The 20725-nt window shown below is 40.1% G+C and overlaps 1 protein-coding gene across 1 annotated transcript in view; it reads left to right on the top strand.

Annotated features, from left to right (window-relative positions):
* Positions 1-20725, top strand: part of TNFRSF11B (TNF receptor superfamily member 11b) — a 29961-nt gene that overhangs the window by 743 nt on the left and 8493 nt on the right. The window contains exon 2 of the mRNA XM_047073800.1: positions 18136-18505. Within this exon, the coding sequence (XP_046929756.1) occupies positions 18136-18505 (370 nt within the window). The remainder of the gene's footprint in view (positions 1-18135; positions 18506-20725) is intronic.

Below are 20725 nucleotides of genomic sequence, written 5' to 3'. Positions count from 1 at the left end.
AAATTTTATTTTTAAAATGGTTCACTTCAGTTCTCAGTTCAATATAATGTGGTGGGCTAATGTTAATTATGTTCTAAAATAGATTTAAATAATTGAAGGTCAGCACTAAATACAGCGACAAGTTATTTTTTTTTTAATTTTTTTAATGTTTATTTCTGAGACAGAGAGAGACAGAGCATGAGCAGGGGAGGGGCAGAGAGAGAGGGAGACACAGAATCAGAAGCAGGCTCCAGGCTCCGAGCTGTCAGCACAGAGCCTGACACAGGGCTCGAACTCACAAACCATGAGATCATGACCTGAGCTGAAGTCGGTCGCTCAACTGACTGAGCCACCCAGGCGCCCAAACAAGTTATTTTTAATGTAGTGTTTGGAAAGAGTCTTTGTGACTTCACTTGGCTTTTTTTTTTTTTAATTTAGATTTTTGACCAATCAAGTTAATAAGATTTGTATGTAGATCATTCTACACTATTGACTCATTTCCTTTATGTTACTAAGGTGTAGAATACATTAAGATATGAATTGGACATTCACAAAGGGATAGGAAAACCCATATTTAAGTCACATATGTGTTTTGAGCGTGTTCGAGTAAATGCTTGAATTTCAACATCTAACCCATGAATAGTGAGTAGTAGGCTAGGAAGTCTTCCAATTAGTTCCCAGGATACACAAGCATAAATAAGTAGATAAACAGCAAAGTCACTAAAGAAAATGTAGGTGAGACAGGAGTGCACCAAGAAGTATCTTATCTACCACTACATGTGTAAGATGCAATATAAAAATTGATCCACCAATATTGGTACCATGGAGAACTTTTGAAAAAATAGACTTCATTAAAACATAACACACGTAGGGAATTGCACAACTCATAAGTGCCTAATAAAGTTTCTCAAAGTGAACACTTGTGATCTAGCACCCAGATCAAGAAATACGGATCAAGAAATACCAGCAACCCAGAAGTTCCCTGGGCTCCCTCCCTATCACTACTATGTCTAATGCCAGAGTAATCAATATTCTGACTTCTAACATCAAATTTGGACTTTATATAAATGGACTTTATTACTTTTCTGTTTCTGGCCACTTTTACTTAAGTTCCATTATGAGATCATTTGACTGTTGGATGTATAATAATTTATTTTCATTGGATGGTATTCCATTGTATGGATGTACCACAATTAATGTAATCATTCTAGTGTTTGGCTAGTTTACATAATTCTGCTCTTAATATGGGGACATTTTATTCTTCCTTGCCCTTTGTATTCTGTCAGAGATTTAATTAATAACAAACATTTTACCAATGACTTTTAAATTTCAGAATTTCCACTAGATAATAATGTATGTACCTAATAATAAGTGTTCCTAAACAATATTTAGGTGAAAGTTTTGATATGTAGTCTATCTAGGGAGATAGATGTGTGCCTAGCTAATACTAATTGTAGATGATGCAGAATTATCAAAAGAGAAGACTTCATATGTTGTTGGAACATAGTACACACTTTCAATGGGAAACATTCTTGTTTCCCTTTCTGTAGTTTCTGAGATTGACTTTGTTTGCTAAATGATCGGAAACGAACACTTGGAACTTACACACAAAGGGTCCAGATGCCCTTTTGCAGGCACCGAGGAGCAGCTGTAAGAAGTAGAAGCGTTATAGGAATTTGTCCTTTGTAGCAGGCGTGCCCCTAGGCACCAGGGACAGAATGGAAAGGAAGATGGACACCATTCCTGTCCCCGTGAACCTCCCAGTCTAATGGAGAAGGCAGACACTGGACTATTAATTCTGTGTCTAATGAGAGTACCGAAAGGGGAAGTGCTCGGTGACCTGGGAGTATAAAAGATTCTGCTCTCCACGTTTTTCTAAAGGAAGCTGCAGTACACAGCAGTTATCAGTTGAACCAAACTTCAAATCCCATAGCATCACTACTTGATCAATGACTGTGGGCAAGTTACATCTTTCCTGAGTTTTAGTTTTCTCCTCAGTAAAACAGAGCCAATGATATGTACACATGCAAGATACCACATACATTTCCTGCTTCATGTTAGCATGAAGCTTCTAGCTTCTAGCATTTTGCTCACAGACAACTGTAGCTAAATCTAGACCCAAGTGAATCATGGAAAAGAAATGCTGAGGATGCTCAGTGGAGAGAGAAGGCTTGGAGAAGGAGTGGAATGTTTTCATTGTTGCAGATAAAATCCACGTGTCCTGAACCGAAGAAGTGAGAGAAAGGAAAATCGTGTAGCAAGCTGGAATTCTAGATTCTTTTGGGGATAGCAGAGGATATACTGGTAGGCAAGCAATGTGGGGGTGTGGCCATGAAGGCCAATGCCAAAGTCCCCTCATAGGCTCTCCGGGATGCTCACCAATGTGTCAAGCAGGGGCCTGCACTGCAAAGTGAGGTAAGCATATCACCAGGCCGTTCCGTTCATGGTTGCTCAAGGGCCGTCTGAGACCCTGGGAACATCCAGGCCTAGGCCTAGATTTTAACTGGTGGCTGAAGCTTCCCATTGTGTAGTGCCCAACCATCCACTGGCCTTCTCAAAGCTAAGCTCCTAATTAATGTCTTGGTGATAAGACTTGGGGTGGAGTGTGCGGATGATGGGTTTGGGGGAAAGCAGATGATGGCTTCTCGGGACTACGGCCTGGTTGGCCTATACTTTAGGATAATGCCTTTTCCGGTTTGTTTTGTTGTTGTTTATTTTGGTTTCCTTCCCCTCGCCCGGTGATTGAGGGTGTGTATTTGTCTAGCCTTTATTTGTTGGCTTATCTACTTATTTTAAGAAAATGATCACTCTGAAGTTTCTAGGAGAATCTGACATATATTCAGTCCAAAACAGTTCTTTTTTTTAAAATATTTTTTTTCAACGTTTATTTATTTTTTGGGACAGAGAGAGACAGAGTATGAACGGGGGAGGGGCAGAGAGAGAAGGAGACACAGAATTGGAAACAGGCTCCAGGCTCTGAGCCATCAGCCCAGAGCCCGACGCGGGGCTCGAGCTCCCGGACCGCGAGATCGTGACCTGGCTGAAGTCGGACGCTTAACCGACTGCGCCACCCAGGCGCCCCAGTCCAAAACAGTTCTGATCCCTGCCCCTAGCAACCTTCCTGACCTTTGTCACCTAGCAACCTTCAACACAATTCCCTAATTTATTAAAGTAAATCTTTAATTTTACTTCTAAGGCTTAAACCACAGTTGTCAGATTCCACTGGTTGGGGAAGAAAGCATTCCGTGCCAGATGTTTTATCCACTTAGTTCTAGAAGGAGAGCTATGGCCGTGTCTATCAAAGGGGCACTAAGCACACACCCAACTATTCTTGCTCTCCTATCCACTAACTTGCCTGCTGGGTTTTGCCCTAAGCAACCCTCAGCCCCCCTGCCTGCATGTTCCCTGTTCTGAAAGCTTCTTGTGAAAAGCATTATTTCCTTCAGCATCTCATTAACCGATAGCATTTTCTTTAGCCTGAGTTTCTCCTTTGCAGCTGAAAAAAGTGGACTGGGAAATAGATTGCAGAGAAAGAGTAAGTGTATAAAAATTTATGTTCGCGTTACTCACGGCCTTGACTAATGATGCCTGGCTGCCTATGATGGAGCTATGAAGGAGCAAAAATGCCCACATTATCAGTGTATTTGTATGTTTTGCCCTGTAGGGCAGTAATTCTCCATGCTATCACTTCTTCCATGCACTTTGAAAATAAATCCTTTGTAACAACTCTCTTGCTCTCCTGAAATGAAATTTAGAGTACATATATTTTACCTACATCCATAATTTTTAAAGTCAATATACTGGCATAACTATAAAGGAGAAATAAAAGGAAAGTAGCTAATAATAAAATAAGCTTCACTGTAAGAGATAATGAAGCGGTGATATGTTAGCATGTTGATGTGATGCCATGAACAGGCCACTAGGAGCAAAGGCTGAAGCCCATGTGATACACTGGGGTTTGAAACCAGGATCAATATTGGCTTTGGTGCTGTGCTTTTCTGAAATGGTGACCAAACCTTGCTAAAATTTTAAACAAAGCAAAGTACAACCTTCAAACCAATTTTATGTTGTTAAATCCTATAAAATTTAGTATGTGTAAAAATCATGCAAACACCACTTTGTGTATATATAAAATGTAATCGGAATCTAGGTCAGGATAATGATAAATAGGTTTTTTGTTTAGATCCCTTAAAAAAATTTTTTTTTAAGTTTACTTATTTATTTTGAGAGAGAGAAAAGCAGAGAGAGTGAGTGAGTGCAAGTGGAGGAAGGGCAGAGAGAGAGGGAGAGAGAGAATCCCAAGCACACTCTGCACCATCAACACGGAGCCCTATGCGAGGCTTGAACTCACGAACTATAAGATCATGATCTGAGCTGAACCGAGTGGGACGCTTAACCTATTGAGCCACCCAGGTGCCCTTAGATCACTTATATCAGTTGTCAATAGGACATTTTAAAGTGTGTGAGACGTGAGATTATTCTTGATTGTCCAGGACACTTAGCAGTCTATAGTGATTGTGACAACGAAATCCCCTAGAAATTTTTCCAGAACTGAAAGGGAATAACATCACCACTTTCTGAGAAACAAAGTATAAGCTCTTTGCAAACACAGATTTCCATTTTCTTCATAACTGTACCCTCCCCAGGTCTCCACAGTGTATGATACTAAATGTGTGTTTGTGGAATCAAAGGAACTATAGTGAGATTTGGTGGGGTGTTATATAATCTACCGACAGTTTCCATGAGTGTCCCAACAGAATTTAGCTTACTGCCAGAGATTTAACATTCTAATGTTGGCTTTGATCTCTTTCAAAATATAAACATGACATCCTATCCACTTGACCAATATTTTAGATATTCTTTTGTACATTTCTACTATGAAAATACCTTAGTGAAGACCCATTCTTCTTTTTTATTTTTAATGTTTATTTTTGAGAGAAAAAGAGAGCAGGGGGAGGGCAGAGAGAGAGGGAGACAGAGGATCCCAAATGAAGCGGGTTCTGTGATGACAGCAGAGAGCCTGATGTGAGGCTGGAACTCACAAACTGCAAGATCATGACCTGAGCCAAAGGTGGACGCTTAACCAGCTGAGCCACCCAGGCGCCCCGAAGACCCATCCTTAAGTAAGCAACGGAAATGAACTAGATCCATGTAGTGACCCCTGGAGGTGCTACCTAAACTCAGTCGAACCCACTTTCTGACCTACCCATACGGTTGGTTTGGACATCAAGTATTTGTTTTTTGGTTGATCGGTTTTACATGTTTGTAAAATGTGCCAATGGAGATGTCAAGTAGACATTTGGATTCAAAATGTCAGAGCACAGGAGAAGCCTGGGCCGAAGGTAAAAAAAATCTGGTCATCGGCATACAGCGGGTGTCTAAAGCTGTAGATGTGGGAAGGGTGATGTCACACGGCGAGAGAGGAGTGGGGGAAGCAGCCTCAGCATGCGTTTCTGATACTAATAGTCCAGTAAACAAAATGCAAATATGAACAATAATAGCAGCCATGTTTAGAAAAGAAAACAAAAATCAAAATAAAACTGAGCAACCCACAATAGCAGGAACTAGTGAATCGGAAATCCTAGCAACATCTGTAAACTATCTGTGCAAGAAGAAAGACTGAGGTATGGCCAACTTGAAATAGATACAAGGACGGTATTTTTATGTGACATGTAATTAGTTTTTGGAACTCACTACCACAGAATATTTTGGGGTGACTAGCATAGAAAGTCTAAAAAAAGAATTCTTTTAAACGGTTGTAAGGGATAAGAATAGTGTGACAACACATTAGGTACGAAGCTGTGTGGTACCCACTCCCTCTCACATTTACCTGGCTTCTCTAAATTAACCTTCCGAGGTCCAGAACAGTCTTCAGACACACTAAAATGGTTCCTCCCAACTACAAGGTGACATGACTTCCCTGCCTGGGTAGATTGTTTTCACCCCAATTTCTGAGAGGCACCTGAATCAGCCAGACCATTATAGGTAGAGGATGCAGGAGGAAATGAAGTCTCTTTCCTAAAAAAGTAATGTGCTCCTAACGGCCTTGATTTATTACTTTCTTATTTTGATTTTTTAAAAAAAATTGCCTCTCTAAAATTATGTTTTAATACTATGAAGACATTGTTTGATTTCCTTGAAGCATCTTGTATAAAAATAAAAAGAACAGCCTTAGGATTTTTACTTCAATTTAGTCTGTACCTTGGAAGCATTTTCTGTAAGAGTTTCTTAAATAATCAACTATAAAATAGGGAAATGGGTGTCAGGATGAATTTAGATTTAAAACAAGACAGTAATTCATCTAAACTTTCTGACTGCCTTTAGTCAATTCAATTTTCTTCTCTGGTCTTTGATTCAGAAACTTCAATTCCCTTCCCCATGTAATGTTGCTTTCTTGTTCAAAAAAGTGATTTTTTTTTTTTAATTCTTTGAAGATACGGATATCAGGAACCTATTCTTTAAAAAAGCTCCCCCCCCCCCACCATCAGTTTGCAGTAACAGCACCACCACCAACAACAACAATGTAATTTAGGAACTCATTTGGACATAGTGACAGTAAGATCGCTGCAGTGGCAGACAGGAGGCAAAGGCTCTAATTTCTCAGTTGTGCCTTAGTCTGAGGTCCGGTTGGTGATTCCAGCGCTGTGAGTCTTGGCTTTACCCATCTCTAAAAATTGTTGCATCATTATATTGTATGCCCGAAACTAATACAACCCTGTGTGTTAATTACACTTGGATAAAAAAATCATAGTAATATACATAAATAAATAAAATAAAATAGGGGTATTGGACCAGGTGATATGTGGGAGGACTGCTTTAGTTTTAAGCTTTTGTCATTAAAAAATAATAGTAACAAATTGATGGTATACTACTCGACACTCCAAACACGCAAAAGTCAAAAGGACTTATTTATCTATAAAAAAATTACCTTTAAGGCATGGGCTTTTTTTTTTTTTAATCTATTTTGTTGCCGTTGTCTGTTTCTTCCACCCAGCTGGTTTCACATATAAGAAATTCTGTTGAAGTCCATGAGATCCCAGAGGACTTACTAAAGAGGTATAATTTTGGTTGCTAGCAATCTCCTTAGACTCACTGGGAAGAATTTTCTTTGCAATTGTCTTCACAAGGAAGTACTTGTCAACTGCACATGGCTTTTTGGAATAAATGTCAAACCTGTGGGCAGAATAAGCATGATAATGGGCTAAATACTACCCTTGAGAACTACACCAGGCTGATAGACAGAAATCCTGCTCCCACATTTTCTGTTTTCTGTCCCTTCTTTTAATATTCAGTCAAAAGAAGAGAAAATTACCTAGATTGTGCTAAAATAAAGGTCCATGAGAAAGTATGAGTGATGTTTATTGAGCAATGATGTAGTTGTTAGTGCTGTTTGTAAATTGTTCTCAGTCCTCCCTTCCGGAAACTTGTTAAGACTGTGCTTTCCAGCCTCCTGGTGAGGGTTGGGGGTTGGGAGAGGACACGAATAGTTCTGGCCAATGACTTGTGAATTAAAAGGGTATGCCACTTCCAAATTAGAATACTTAACTGTGGACATATGACCCCTTCCCTCAGCTTTTTTTTCTTCTCTTTCTCTCCTCCACAGCTAACCAGCCATGTTCTAGACATTAGTTGCTTTGTCATCCTAGGTCCTGGACAAAGGACAATGTCAGTTGGCTTCCGTGGACTCACTAGGAATATAGCATGAATGAGAAATCAACCTTTGTTATTTTTTAAAAGAAATTTAAATGTTTTTATTTATTTCTGAGAGCAAGCAGGGGAGGGGCAGAGAGAAAAGGAGACACAGAATGGGAAGCAGGCTACAGGCTCTGAGCTGTCAGCACAGAGCCCACTCTGGGGCTCGAACTTGTGAACCTCAAGGTCATGACCTGAGTCGAAGTTGGGCACTCCACCAACTCAGCCACTCAGGCACCCCAAACCTTTGTTATTTTTAAGCCACTGAAAATTTGAAGTTGTTTATTAGCACGGCATAAAACCCAGCCAGTCCTAACTGACACATTAGCCAAACCCCAGGTCTGTCTGATCACTGACAGGCAGGAACTTTATGGAGCACGTAAAATCACAAATGCTTAAACTTATGATTTAAATGCTTAAATTCCTTCTTCGTCAAAGATATTAGAAGTGTTTATGAGGAAGGACCTCTTCTTTCTTCTGATGCTGCGCATTCAAAACGTAGTCAACTAAAATTACACAAAAGCTTAGCCAGGCTGCAAAAGGGAAAGGTGAACAGATACTTAACAATAGACTCTAAATGAGACACCCTATTATGCAAGACTAAGTGAGCAGGGATCATGTTTTTTCCTCTTTATCACTTCCAACGGATCCTTCCTTCATAGAAGTTCCCAGTCATCTTTCATCAGGGTAACTTCCACCCATTTAAGCTGAGCCAAAGAAGGAAATCATAAACTAGAAAGACACTAATGATTCTTAGAACGTGTTGGTATATGGAAGTCACACATAATATTTCACTTAATTTTCATAAAAACGCAATAATGTGGAGATTAGTGTCTATTTTACAGATGAAGAAACTGAGGTTCAGAGAGTTTAAATAAATTTCCTTAAAGTTACCTAGCTGAGTTTTTTTGCCCTGTAGGAATTTATATCTAGTAGCTGAGTCCAGTGGGGGAGAAATATCCATTGAGTCAGAGCCAAGTTTCTGTGGGTGCCTTCAAACCCAGAGATCTCTTCTCTGCTGAGGTTAAGAAAGCCCCGCATGGGGCTCAGGAGGGTCAAATCTTTGGACAAAGTGATTCTGATGTATTTACTTTTCATCCTTTTTCAGCTCCTCCCTCAGCTCCTGGGGGTCACCATGCTTGTCTTCTTTTGAAATTAAATGTCCTCATCTCCTTATTGGACATGAGTTCTAAGTCCAGATGCTTCAGGAAACACAGCATGAGGCAAACACTTATGTTTTAGTACCTTACTAGAAAGTGCAATCTTAGGGAAAGAGGAATGCATGAAAGAGACTAAGGCAGAAAAGGAAGGAGAGCAAATTCAAGAGGGTGCATTACCAAGAAGCTACTACTCAGTATAAAGTACTGCAGAGTGTCACAGAACCATCCTGCAGAGAGGCTGCGTGAGTTACTGCATTTCATGATAAGAGAGGGAGAAGAAATTATTCAACAGGATAGATAGATGTCTGGATGGACAGATAAACAAGACGGACAGATAGATAAGATGGATAGATAAAAGATAGACCTTATCCAACTTTATATTGTGTTGTAGTTGATTATTTATATGCCTGTCTCTTTCATCAGACTGCAGGTTCCTAGAGGGAAGAATCATTTGTTAAAGGCTGAGATTCAGAGAGGATTGGCTTGAATCCCGGCTCAAACGTGTGTGGCTCTGTGACTTTTGACAAGTCACTAAACTTCTCTGACACTCTGTGTCTTCATCTATGAAATGGGGGTAATCCTGACTCCTCAATGCTGGTGGAGGGGATGGGTGATAACAGCATGGAAACAAAGAGCCCAGTATATAATAATATAATGTACTGTGCTGTTATCATTTCCATGTCCCCGACTTCTAGAATTTCACATGTTGTAGGCACACAGTAAATGCCTCCATGTTTAACTCACATCCTATTTGGTTCCATTTTGATTTGTAGTTTCTGTTCCATTTGATAACCACCATGGCTTTCCATCTCTTTTTCTCACCAGCTGCCTTTAACCATATGGTGATTGGACCCCAATCCATATCATTAACAACCAAAAGAGACTAATAAAATGATGGGAGTGATATATTATCGTCAAAGAAAAGCACTGTAAAAATAAAATGGAATTTAAAAATTGATGTTCAAAAATATCAGCGTACCAAATGTATTGCCAATTCTGAGCCCCAATGCCAGGAACCATCGCTGGAATACTCTGAAGTAATGCTTATCAAGTGGGCCTGAATGGACATAATTATAGAGAAAACTGCAGCCAGCCCTGCTGTTGAGCTGAAGTTTTCAGAATTAATGTTCAATCTCAAATCTGGTGATTAACAGAAGCCCGAGAGAAGAAATGTTAAGATCCTGGGGGCCAAAATATGTGAGATCTCTACATAGCTTTCTTGGAAAGTTTTAAGTGTACCTGTATTACTTTTTTTCTCGGAGATTTTTTTCTCCTTTTTATTTTTTAATCCATCAAACTCAATTGTCTGTAAAACTCCTCTGAAGCACCAAAAGCCTCCTCAGCAAATCTGTCCTGACAATTCTAGTTGATTCCAAACATAAACAAGGTACTGCTAATTAACTTTAAAGGCTTCAAACAGCTAAAGGAAAGCTCTGAAGGGAACGCAAAATCACATTTAAAGTTAAAGTTTACTTGAGACAGTTCTTCAGCCCCAAGGGAAGCAAAATAGTGTAGAAACTGGCTCAGCGATTCATCTAATAAATCATAATTGCTGTGTTTCCTTTCCCGATTGCCTGGCGTTAGCTGTTGGCAGCAAATGAGTTCTGTAGAGATGAACAGATTTAATTCATTCGCGCTTACTTCTTAGAGACCTAACTCTCAACCAAACAACTGGCTATTGTGAAAATTATTATGCAGTGGGAGAGAGACCCTTAGGTGTGGACCTGGCAGCAGCAGATAAACATCTCTGATGAACTACCTGCTTTTTTTCTACATTCGCCTTTAAAATGGAAGCTAAATGCAAATAGAACAGTACCTACAAAACGCCATATAAGATGAAAGGTGCTTTAAACATTTTTTTCCTTCAAGGGTGCCTAGGTGGCTCAGTCGGTTGAGCATCCAACTCTTGATTGTAGATCAGGTGGTGATCCAAGGATCGTGGGCTCGAGCCCCAGGTCAGACTCCATGCTGAGCGTGGAGCCTGCTTAAGAGTCTCTCTCTCTCTCTCTCTCTCTCTCTCTCTCTTTCTCTCCCTCTGCCCCTTTACCCCGAATGCACGCTCTCTCTTACTTTCTAAAATTAAAATACAAAAAAAAAATTTTCCTTTAGGCAAATTCTGCCATCAGTATTATTTTACAGATGAGAAAATTGCAGATTTTTTACTTGTTCTTGCAAATTTACTCTTTATATATTGGATATTTGTCTGCATGCATGTATCATCACCAGTAATCCTAATTACACATAGTAAGCATTCAATGTATCTATTGAATTGCATAAAATTAAATTAGATATATTGAATACCCGATATGTGTAAGATACCATGTTAAGCTTGTGAGGAGTATGGAGACAAATACTTTTCTATCTGGTCCCTCTAAGCAAACCCATGAAACTGCCTTGAAATATTTGATATGGAACAAGAAAATGATATCAGATGGGCAGATACTGAAACTAATTTAAAAAAAAGTCAGGGGCACCTGGGTGGCTCAGTCGGTTGAGTGTCCAGCTTTGGCTCAGGTCATGATCTCATGGCTCGTGAATTCGAGCCCTGCTTCGGGCTCTGTGCTGACAGCTCGGAGCCTGGAGCCTGCTTCAGATTCTGTGTCTCCCTCTCTCTCTGCCCCTCCCCCGCTCATGCTCTGTCTCTCTCTCTCTCTCTCAAAAATAAATAAACATTAAAAAAATTTTTTCAAAAATCAGAGACACTTTTTCTAGAGACAAGAATAAGGTAGAGAATCAACTTACGGCACATCATAGGTGTGTTACTTCCTACTGAACAAAAAACTTCAACATGTCTTCAGAAAGAAGTCTGGTTCAATATGTCTCCCATTTCCCCCCTCCTATGTAATTAGTATATGTAATAATGCCTCCTACGTGTCTGGAAGCTTATTTACCAAGGGTATTTGTGTCCCTCCTTTTATTCATTTGAAATACAACAGTTGTACAGGGATAGTTAAAATAAGGAGTATCCTCATCTTAGATGTAAGATAGTGGCTCAAGGTTACTAAACCTGGTGGTCGAACTGAGCTTGGAACCCCAGTATTTATATTCTAAATGCAAATCCCCAGCTGAAAGTGCTCTTCGTAATTAACATTGATCTAATGGCCAAGCTGTATACTTTTTAGAACTTATTAATTATCCATTTGGCATTCTTTTTGAAACACTGTGATATCCCTATCTTTTTCATCTTCTGTTTTCATCTCATCTTGCATATGTTTATAAGTTCAAGGGTTAACTTTTTGTTCTTTTATGCTTATATGTAATATCCCTGGGTAATGCCATCTGATCTCTCTGCTTCTAGAGCCATTTGTGTGCTCTTAACATTGAAACCTATGTCTTTAGCTGCCTTTCTGTCCTAAGTTCCCAATACATATATCCACTTATCTAGTAGACATCACTTGAGTCTCATAGATGGAAGATGTTCCAAACCAAATTCATTTTCTTTCTCCATAACTGTCTCCTCCTATTGCCGTCAGCAATTAACGACAATACTACGTACCTAATAGTTAAAATTCATGGGCACGTTCGTCAATTGCTTTCTCTAGGACATCCCCCTATGCAGTCAGCCAACAGATCATATCTATCCTTTCCTCTCCTCTATCACCAGTGTCTAACTTAAGCCCCTCATAATTTCTGACCTGTTGCTCTGCTGAGTCTTTTCTTGATCCCCTATCTCCTCTCTTCTGTTTCTAATTGGTTTTCACTGATTTATGAGTATTTTACATCAGGCTGGGCTTTTAGTGGAATGTTCCCATGAAACAGGAACATTAACTTATTCAACTTCATTTAGCAGTATTTCCAGAGCATAGTAATTGTTTTGTGTTTGCTGAATGAATATACAAATGAATTATTTAAGGAATAGAGGAAAAAGGGAATGGACTACTACACTATAAAACTATAGAAAATCCAATACACTAAACTTCATGGGAAAATAGTTTTTTTAAAAATAAGCTTTATAGTTTATACTACGAGAGATCTTTCGGAAACTGAATGACTGTGTCCCTTCTTGGCTAAGTTGGACTGTAAAATGGCATGCTTTCCAAACTACCAGAGGTTTAGCTAACTCTGCATAGTCCTCAAATATTTCTCTGTGGCAAAGATCATGACAAGAGATCACAAAAGGAACTCCCAAACCAAGTAGTTATTTCAAGCTGTGCGTGGGCTCCTTTTAATGAATTTTCCATAAACGGAAACCCACTAGGTCACTCATGGTTCTGTATACTAGGGAGCAAGCCCAGTAGTATGGAATTGGCTGTACTGCATAATGCAAAAATAAATTTGCTGGAGGAAGTATATTCTTCTTTCGTCCTTTAGGACGAAGCATATACCAGTAAAGTGCTCTAGTCAAATCACCATCTGAGAAATTTCTATCTTGGTAGCTTTGGATGAGTAAGAGCTAGTCTCTGTACAAAAAAAAAAAAAAAAAAAAAAAAGTCAGCATCAGTTCATCTGGACTTCAGAAAGGCTTCGTTGATGTTTTGTGTTCTCCTAACTCTATGCCCTTGAGTCTAAATGAAATATTAGTGTGTTAGGTCTCAATTTTAGACTATAGCATAAATGAGAACATTTGGTAAATGTTAAAAGGTTTGACAAAAAACCCCAGTATTCTATGGAACATGCTCTGGGTTTGAATTGTGCTTCCACTAGTTAGCGTGACATAGGACAGTTACTTATTCATTCTAAGACTCATTCTTGTAGCTGGTAGAAACTTAATAATAATAATAAAACATCCTAATGTAGATACAAACCAAATATCCTAAAGATTGTTTTTTGTTCTACTGCCTATCACAGAGTAGAGATTTCATGCATACATGTTAGAATGGAATAGACAAACCAGAATTCCATCTTCATTTTGTCCGTTTTTTGTTGCCTGCACATACCATTACTATACTACTCACTTCCTAAATATTGGGAATTCTAATTAGAAATTTTGCATATTTGGGACTAAGACTTAGATGATTAATAGATAAATCAATTAAAACCTTTAATAATTAAAATTGTGCACATATATCATAAACTAAAACATTTAAATAAACATTTATCCACCTGTGTTTTGAGATTTGGCCAAGGCTTTTCCTGGAATCTGTTTGCTAACTGAAATCCTATGTTGTCTTTCTTACAGAACCCTGATCTATGATGTATTGCCCATCCATTTCAACTCTGGTACTTAAAGACCAGTTTATGAAACAAACTGATTACTCTAGATATTCCCCCCATTTTGTTATTATAATTGTCTCAGCTACTCCAAAGTCTATAGTAGATTTTTGTTTTTGCTTCTTTGTGGTTCCTCTTTATCAAGTTATTCCCAAATCTTTTTCATAGAAAAGTAATTTTTTCACACCCATGTTTGTTGATTTACATAACGTTTCGTTGAATTACTTAAGGATAATTACAACTAGAGCATATACAGATATATATGTACAACTGGCATAAACAGATTCAGCAACAAACGTACAACTGACTTTGGTGAAGTACCAACTCCATGGTAAAAGCAGATGAAAGATGGTGTGTTAGAGAAGTACCTGAGAATTCAGGGTACTGGGGCATCAGTTGGTTCTACAGAGGGAGTAGAAGGCATGCGTGAGTGTAAGAAGTGCAGAGTGGAAAAGAGGATTCTCCTGTAAAAAAGTGGTTTCACAAATAAACTGGTGCAAGAAGTAGGAAGGGAGTTAAAGCAAGACACTTGCTGCTAAGTCCATTAGCTAATTAAGTGCTATCAAAGCACAGAATCTTACAATGGTAGAGCTCAAAAAGGCTTTGGAGAGCAACTAATTCAAACCACTCTCCACCATCCTCCACTAACATTTGATAAATAAGGAAAGATGTTTGGGTTGAGATAGAAAATTCTTTTAACCACTGTCCACCAGTGGCTTCAGATCAGGGCGGGGTAGGGGAGGAAGCACGAGATTGGAGGCCTCTCAGATTCCCTTCAAGCACAGGTGCTCTACACCAAAGGATGGATGGATAGAGAATGGGAGGAGGAAGAAAGAAAAAATAGAGAAAAATCCCATTTACCTTTTCTTTAAAAGTCAAACATAAAACACCAAAACCAGAAAACAGAAAACCCTTCTACAGAAAGCACTTTGTGCTTCTGCAGACACACCTATGCACCTTTCCTAACTTTTGCAGATGTTCATCAATGGTTATGCATTTTACACAGAAATTTATTTTTAAACTCCTATATTTAAGTGCCACCAACTGACAAAGGAGATGGAACCAATGTTAAGATGATGTGTTCTCCTCTGGCATGTTTTTCATTGCTTTTCCAGGAAGTGCTGAAGAAACTAAGAGACAGGACTGAGATGAAGAGCCCTATTGATCTTGCCCATCCTCTGTCCAGTAACTAGTTCCAGAAATTCTGTGCGGGAATTGGGGCTAACCAGAGATTGAGACTTAACCATCCAGTTTTGGCCACACAGTTCTGTCTTTTTACCAAAGTGGAAAAGCTTCAAATAAAACACAGAGGCCCAATAGAAAGTTGCTAAAAACAAGTTATTTTGTAGTTCCTCAAGGCTTTCTGATTTTTAAAAATATATATGATAATCCCATGTGGTAGCCTTGGAGAAATGACCTTCACTAATATAATTGCCTTCTAATCCTTAAGTCAACCTTATTTATTCATTTCTCTGTGGATTCCTTTTACCTCAACTTCCCTGTATTTTGAAGAAATGGCAACCAATTTCCAAAGCATGGTTTCAGGAAACCAACAGTGTCACATCCACTTGCCTAGAAAAATATAAATTGCATCAGTGTTCTTGGTCAGATCTTCTATTTGTGTGGCTCCTTCTAGTGAGGAACACAGGCAGCATGTGGGGGGTTTCCCATCCCATACTCGTCACATCTTGGTCAGGGAGAAAAGAGTCAGCTCGTGAGTAAATGGGCGCAAGTCAACCATGTTGAAGTGAGAAAGGGGGAATGCTGGGGAGTCAGGCTGGAGGATGGTCTTTCAGGAAATCAAACGTGAACAGCAAGAGAGAAAAGCATTTCTTCTTGCTTCCGTGTGTCTGCAAATCGAATCAGGAAAACTTCATTCCCTAGCATTGAAGATTTTAGAAATATTTAAGCCAAATCTACACACGGTAGCATAATACATTCAAATGACCAGGTAGCCACAAAGCTTTTTCTTCTTGCCTTGTTTCCTTCAAAACGTTGAGCGCTATTTGTAATTATTTATGTCTTCGCTTCTTGCCATCTGCCCCCTCACTAGACTGTAAACTCCTTAAAGGCAAGGACCATCTTTGTTTTGTGCACCATTATATGCTGAGTATGCTGAGTTATGCCTGGTACACAGCCGGTGCTCAACAAATGTGTGTTGAATGAAGAAATGGATTCCGTATTTCTGAAAGTCTCAGGGCAAACCAGAATTTCCACCCACTACTGGCTCATTTTTTCTGTCTCCTAATGTCAGTGTATTTCGTTTGTGCCAATAGAAAGCCCCAGGGAAATTCAAGAAGTATTTTCCCCAGAAACCCTCAGGTCATGAGGGTATCTTGAGAAGGCCCCTGGAGCAGCCCTGATTTTGCCCTGTATTCTACTTTTTGTTGGTTAGGATGTCCTTTAGGTCACAGAACTCTGAAAATTACTCTTGGTTCAAAGGTCCATGGCCCAAGGTGAGATATTTTGTTCTTTTCTTCTGGTTTATTAGCTCACGTTGGGTTCAGTCAGCCCTGACGCCTGTCATGTTCCAGTAAGAAGTGAATGATGTTAATTAGATTAAAATGCCCAAATGCTTATGAAAAGGGCCATTCTTCACCTTTGTCACTCCTACTTCAAAAGGGAGTGCTGTTTCCCTAGCTTGGCATGCTTTTCCCAGGTCAAGGGGCTCGCTTCTGTGAGATTTTCTGTGTTCTGCAAAGAAGAGGAGTTTGGAAAAAATTATTGTGTTTGGTCTGCCACCTCCCCAAAGCCTGAAAATAGTCAGTGTCGATCCCTGTACCGTAAACAAACAATAAAAACCAAATAAACCACCCCCTACACACAGACAACACTGTTTCTTCTGAGCGTGTACTTTCTGTAGTTAGTGCGAAGAACTACTCCAATGTTCCCTTGAAGACATTTTCAGATCTAGAATACAAGACAGAACACCCGTGGGCACTCTCCCCCACAAAATTGTCTCTCTCCTGCTGCACTAGACCTCTTCCTGACATTATGTATGGAAACTTCCAGAACCCTGGCTGGAAAACCCTGAGGTTTTTCCCAGTCAACATGAAGAGAAGTGGTCATTTAATTTTCGAGACATTATTTACCTAGGAGAGTCCAGAGTAGGCCATATGATGTTCTGGAGGAAATATGAATCTTAAAATTCTAGGAATCTTTCCAGCGAATTGCAGGCTCCATGAGGACAAGAGTTAGGTCTTACTTATCAGCACATTCCTGGTATATTCCTGATAGGCATTCAGAGCCTAGCTGCTGCATGAATGAATGAATGAATGATCAGGATGACTGTTGATGTAATCATGCAGTCTTCACACATCACCAACTCTTTATTTCACTATACATTCAGAATCAAGTCTCGGAATGGGAAAACTGAAAGAGAGATAGCATCTAGTCCTAAATACAGCTACTGTGACCTCCCATTTAAATGTCATTAATCACCCACCTTCCCTTCCATGTTTCCAGTCTCTTTGCCTTGCTTGTTTTTTGTGTTGTTTTTTTTTAACAACACTTACCTTCTAGCACATAATTTATCCGTAATTTGTTATTTATTCTCTTGCCCACCCCCCAAGAGCAGGGATTCCTGAATGTTTTACTTACTGCTGCATTCTGATTGCCCAGCACAGAGCTTGGCACATATTAATGGCTCTGTAACTATTTATGAAGTGGATAAATGAAAGATCATTACTGAGGATGGACTCCACGCATCGGAGTCACTGCAGGAATATTTTTAAACCCCCTGATCTCACCTTCACACCCGTGGAATCTGAATGGGCAGTAGAAGTATGAGTGCCAAGAGTCTGCATTTTATTGGGGAGTCTAGGAGATTCTGGCATAGCTGTTTTGAGAACCACTAATCCATCCAACTCACTAATCGAGACATAATCCTGAAGCCCAGGGAGATAAAGCCTCCTGTCACCCATGAGCCTGGGTTTGCTTACTATGTGTGTTGCCAGCCCCGTCTTGGCCTTTGAGAGTAAGCTACTGGAGGCAAAAGTCATGGCTTCTGAACTTACTTTGTGTGGTGCAGCCCTGCAGGCAGGAAGATAATGAGGCTTCATGTAGTAAAGGACTTTTGGAGTCTGACGGCGCCTTTGCCCCGAAGAGCCACCCTGTCTCCGTGCTAATGTGCCGCCGTTTCCCTCTCTCCTAGTTCCTGGACATCTCCATTAAATGGACCACCCAGGAAACCTTTCCTCCAAAGTACCTTCACTATGACCCAGAAACCTCGCGTCAGCTGATGTGTGACAAATGTCCTCCCGGCACCTTCCTAAAACAGCACTGTACGGCCAGGCAGAAGACCGTGTGTGCGCCTTGTCCCAACCACTACTACACAGACAAGTGGCACACCAGTGACGAGTGTCTGTACTGCACAACGGTGTGCAAGGAGCTGCAGTACGTCAAGCAGGAGTGCAGTCGCACCCACAACCGCGTGTGCGAGTGCGAGGAAGGGCGCTACCTCGAGGTTGAGTTCTGCCTGAAGCACAGAAGCTGCCCCCCCGGGTTTGGAGTGCTCCACGCTGGTACGCATTGGCTTTCAGCGCGCGGCAAAATTAACGAGATCGCACAAAGTCAGGTAGTAGCGAAGGTTTAAGGGAACACTTCGGCCCCGATGATATTATAGGATAGCAAATTGCAAAGGTAACGGAACCTGCTGGGTACGTGCTATGTGTCTGGATTGCTGCCAGAGGACCATTTCTCGGAGGAACACTTTGCCACGCTGGGGCAATGTGGTGACAAATCTCAAGTGTGGCAAACTGCCCTCTAATGAGATGCGTGATGGATTGCTCTTTTTTAAAGGGGACACACTGTGAGTTGCACTGTTTATAGCTGATATATGATACCCCTATGTTTCCCTTCAGCATGGACAGCTTCAGACTGCTGTGCTTTTTGACAAACATCAGAAATGATAATTGATACCAAGAGAGTAATTAGACTGATATTAATGAGGCTCTGGAGTGCTAACAATGAGCAGTTACAATTAATTATGTAAAAAATGAGAATGGTTAGGGGAAATGCATTTCATCATTAAAAATGAAGCTAGTTCTTCCCTTGGTGTGGGAGTCGAGTGTCTGTGAGGGTAAAGACCAGCAGCAACTCTAAAATGAGCTTATTCTTTATCTGAGACAAAACAGATTGTCAAGCCAAGAGTAAGTGCTTGTCTACAAACAAAGTACTTTCTCGTTTTGCATTTTGAACAGCGTAGGTTAAGACCAGCGTGCATTGAATCTTTTAAAGCTGCAACCTACATTTTTCCCTGTCACATTCATGAAGCTTCCGATGTAGTGTGTATTCTCGAGTGACTTGGGAAAATTAAGAATATTCCCTTACTTTAGCAGTATCCCTGGTCTCTACCCACTAGGTGCCAATAGCACTCTTCCCCCAGTTGTGATGACCAAAAATGTCTCCAGACATTGCCAGTTGTCTCCTGGATGCCAAAACTGCCCGAGGTTGAGGACCACTGGTTTAGAGGATGCTAATTATTTGTAATTATTTTAACGTTCAGAAGTTGTGATACACACAGCCTAAATTACTGGATGGCAGATACTTTCGGTTTAAAGGCATACATAGGAAACATGCATAAATTGAAATCTATTTCGTTTCCTAAGTTGTGAATCGTAGACAAACAATTGTAGGAGGTGCACACTGAATGAGTGTCCCTTAAAATGTCTCCAGCGTGACTATTTGAGGGAGAAATTGGTGACACTTCCTAGCTTTTATCAGATGATTCTTTCGGATTCAAAAGCTAAACCAAATTGTAGGGGGTAAAACTCACCCAACAAAAACAAATCCATTTAATTCAATTCAGTAAGTTGCATGCATATGCAGGAAAATTAATTAAGCAGGGACCATGCAGCTTGGAAACTAGAAAAGTTTGGGAAATAATGGCAATATAAGGAAATTTTCTCACGTAAGCGTGAAAATGTGTTTGTGGAATGAAGTCAGCACTCAGTCAGAAGAGTTAGGCACAGATACACATTTTATTTTGTGGCACCACCATGGGGTTTATTTACCTGTCCCTCCCTGAAAACCCACGGAGCAGTTCCTCAGGGAATATAAGAGGTTTCCAGCCCGAAGGAAGGACTATGTGGTGTTATTCCAAAGAGTATTAGCCATTCCGTGCTGTTGTTGCTTTGAAGTCAGATCATCTCCTCTCCACGTTTTACTGACTTTATTCTGTCTGTGAGTCCTGTAATTCCTGTGCCGTTCCTTATGGCTGGAATGGTGAAATCCTTAACTGGAAAGCAGAGCTCCTCTCCCCATTGTGGTATCTCATATTTTGCCTGTCAGATTATACCTTTTATATTTCCACTGATATTAATAAGGCAAAATCATTTACTTAGATAGATAAATCTTTATTTTTCCATGAAGCTCTAACAATGGTAGAAGAAGGAAGTCCTGCTCAGGAAGGCCATTACATAAGGCCTCCAAATGTATTAAGAAACATTTACTTCCATTGGTCTTGGATTCTGTTTGTTAAAGAACTTTACAGGCGACATCACCTGAAAGAATGTCTTATATCTTTGACTTTCTCATCGGGATGCATGGCAAGACCCAAGCCCTCAACACGTACCTGAAGAATGACAAGATTCTTCTTCGTGCAGTTTGCTTTCCAGAACATGTGGCAGTTGGCAGAGGGAGACTTGGATCCAGATGGCCAAGTCCACTGAGTCCCAGTGTGTTAGCAATGAAAGAATACTATGGAATTCTCGCCCAAACACCTCTGCTTATGATTTTGTAGG

The sequence above is a fragment of the Lynx rufus genome, unplaced genomic scaffold (genome assembly GCF_022079265.1).
Source record: "Lynx rufus isolate CCGP_SWC_20201006 ecotype Redwood Valley unplaced genomic scaffold, mLynRuf1.p SCAF_12, whole genome shotgun sequence".
Taxonomy (NCBI): domain Eukaryota; kingdom Metazoa; phylum Chordata; class Mammalia; order Carnivora; family Felidae; genus Lynx; species Lynx rufus.
Note: the sequence above shows the minus strand (reverse complement) of the source record. Positions and strands in the feature narration are given on the sequence as shown.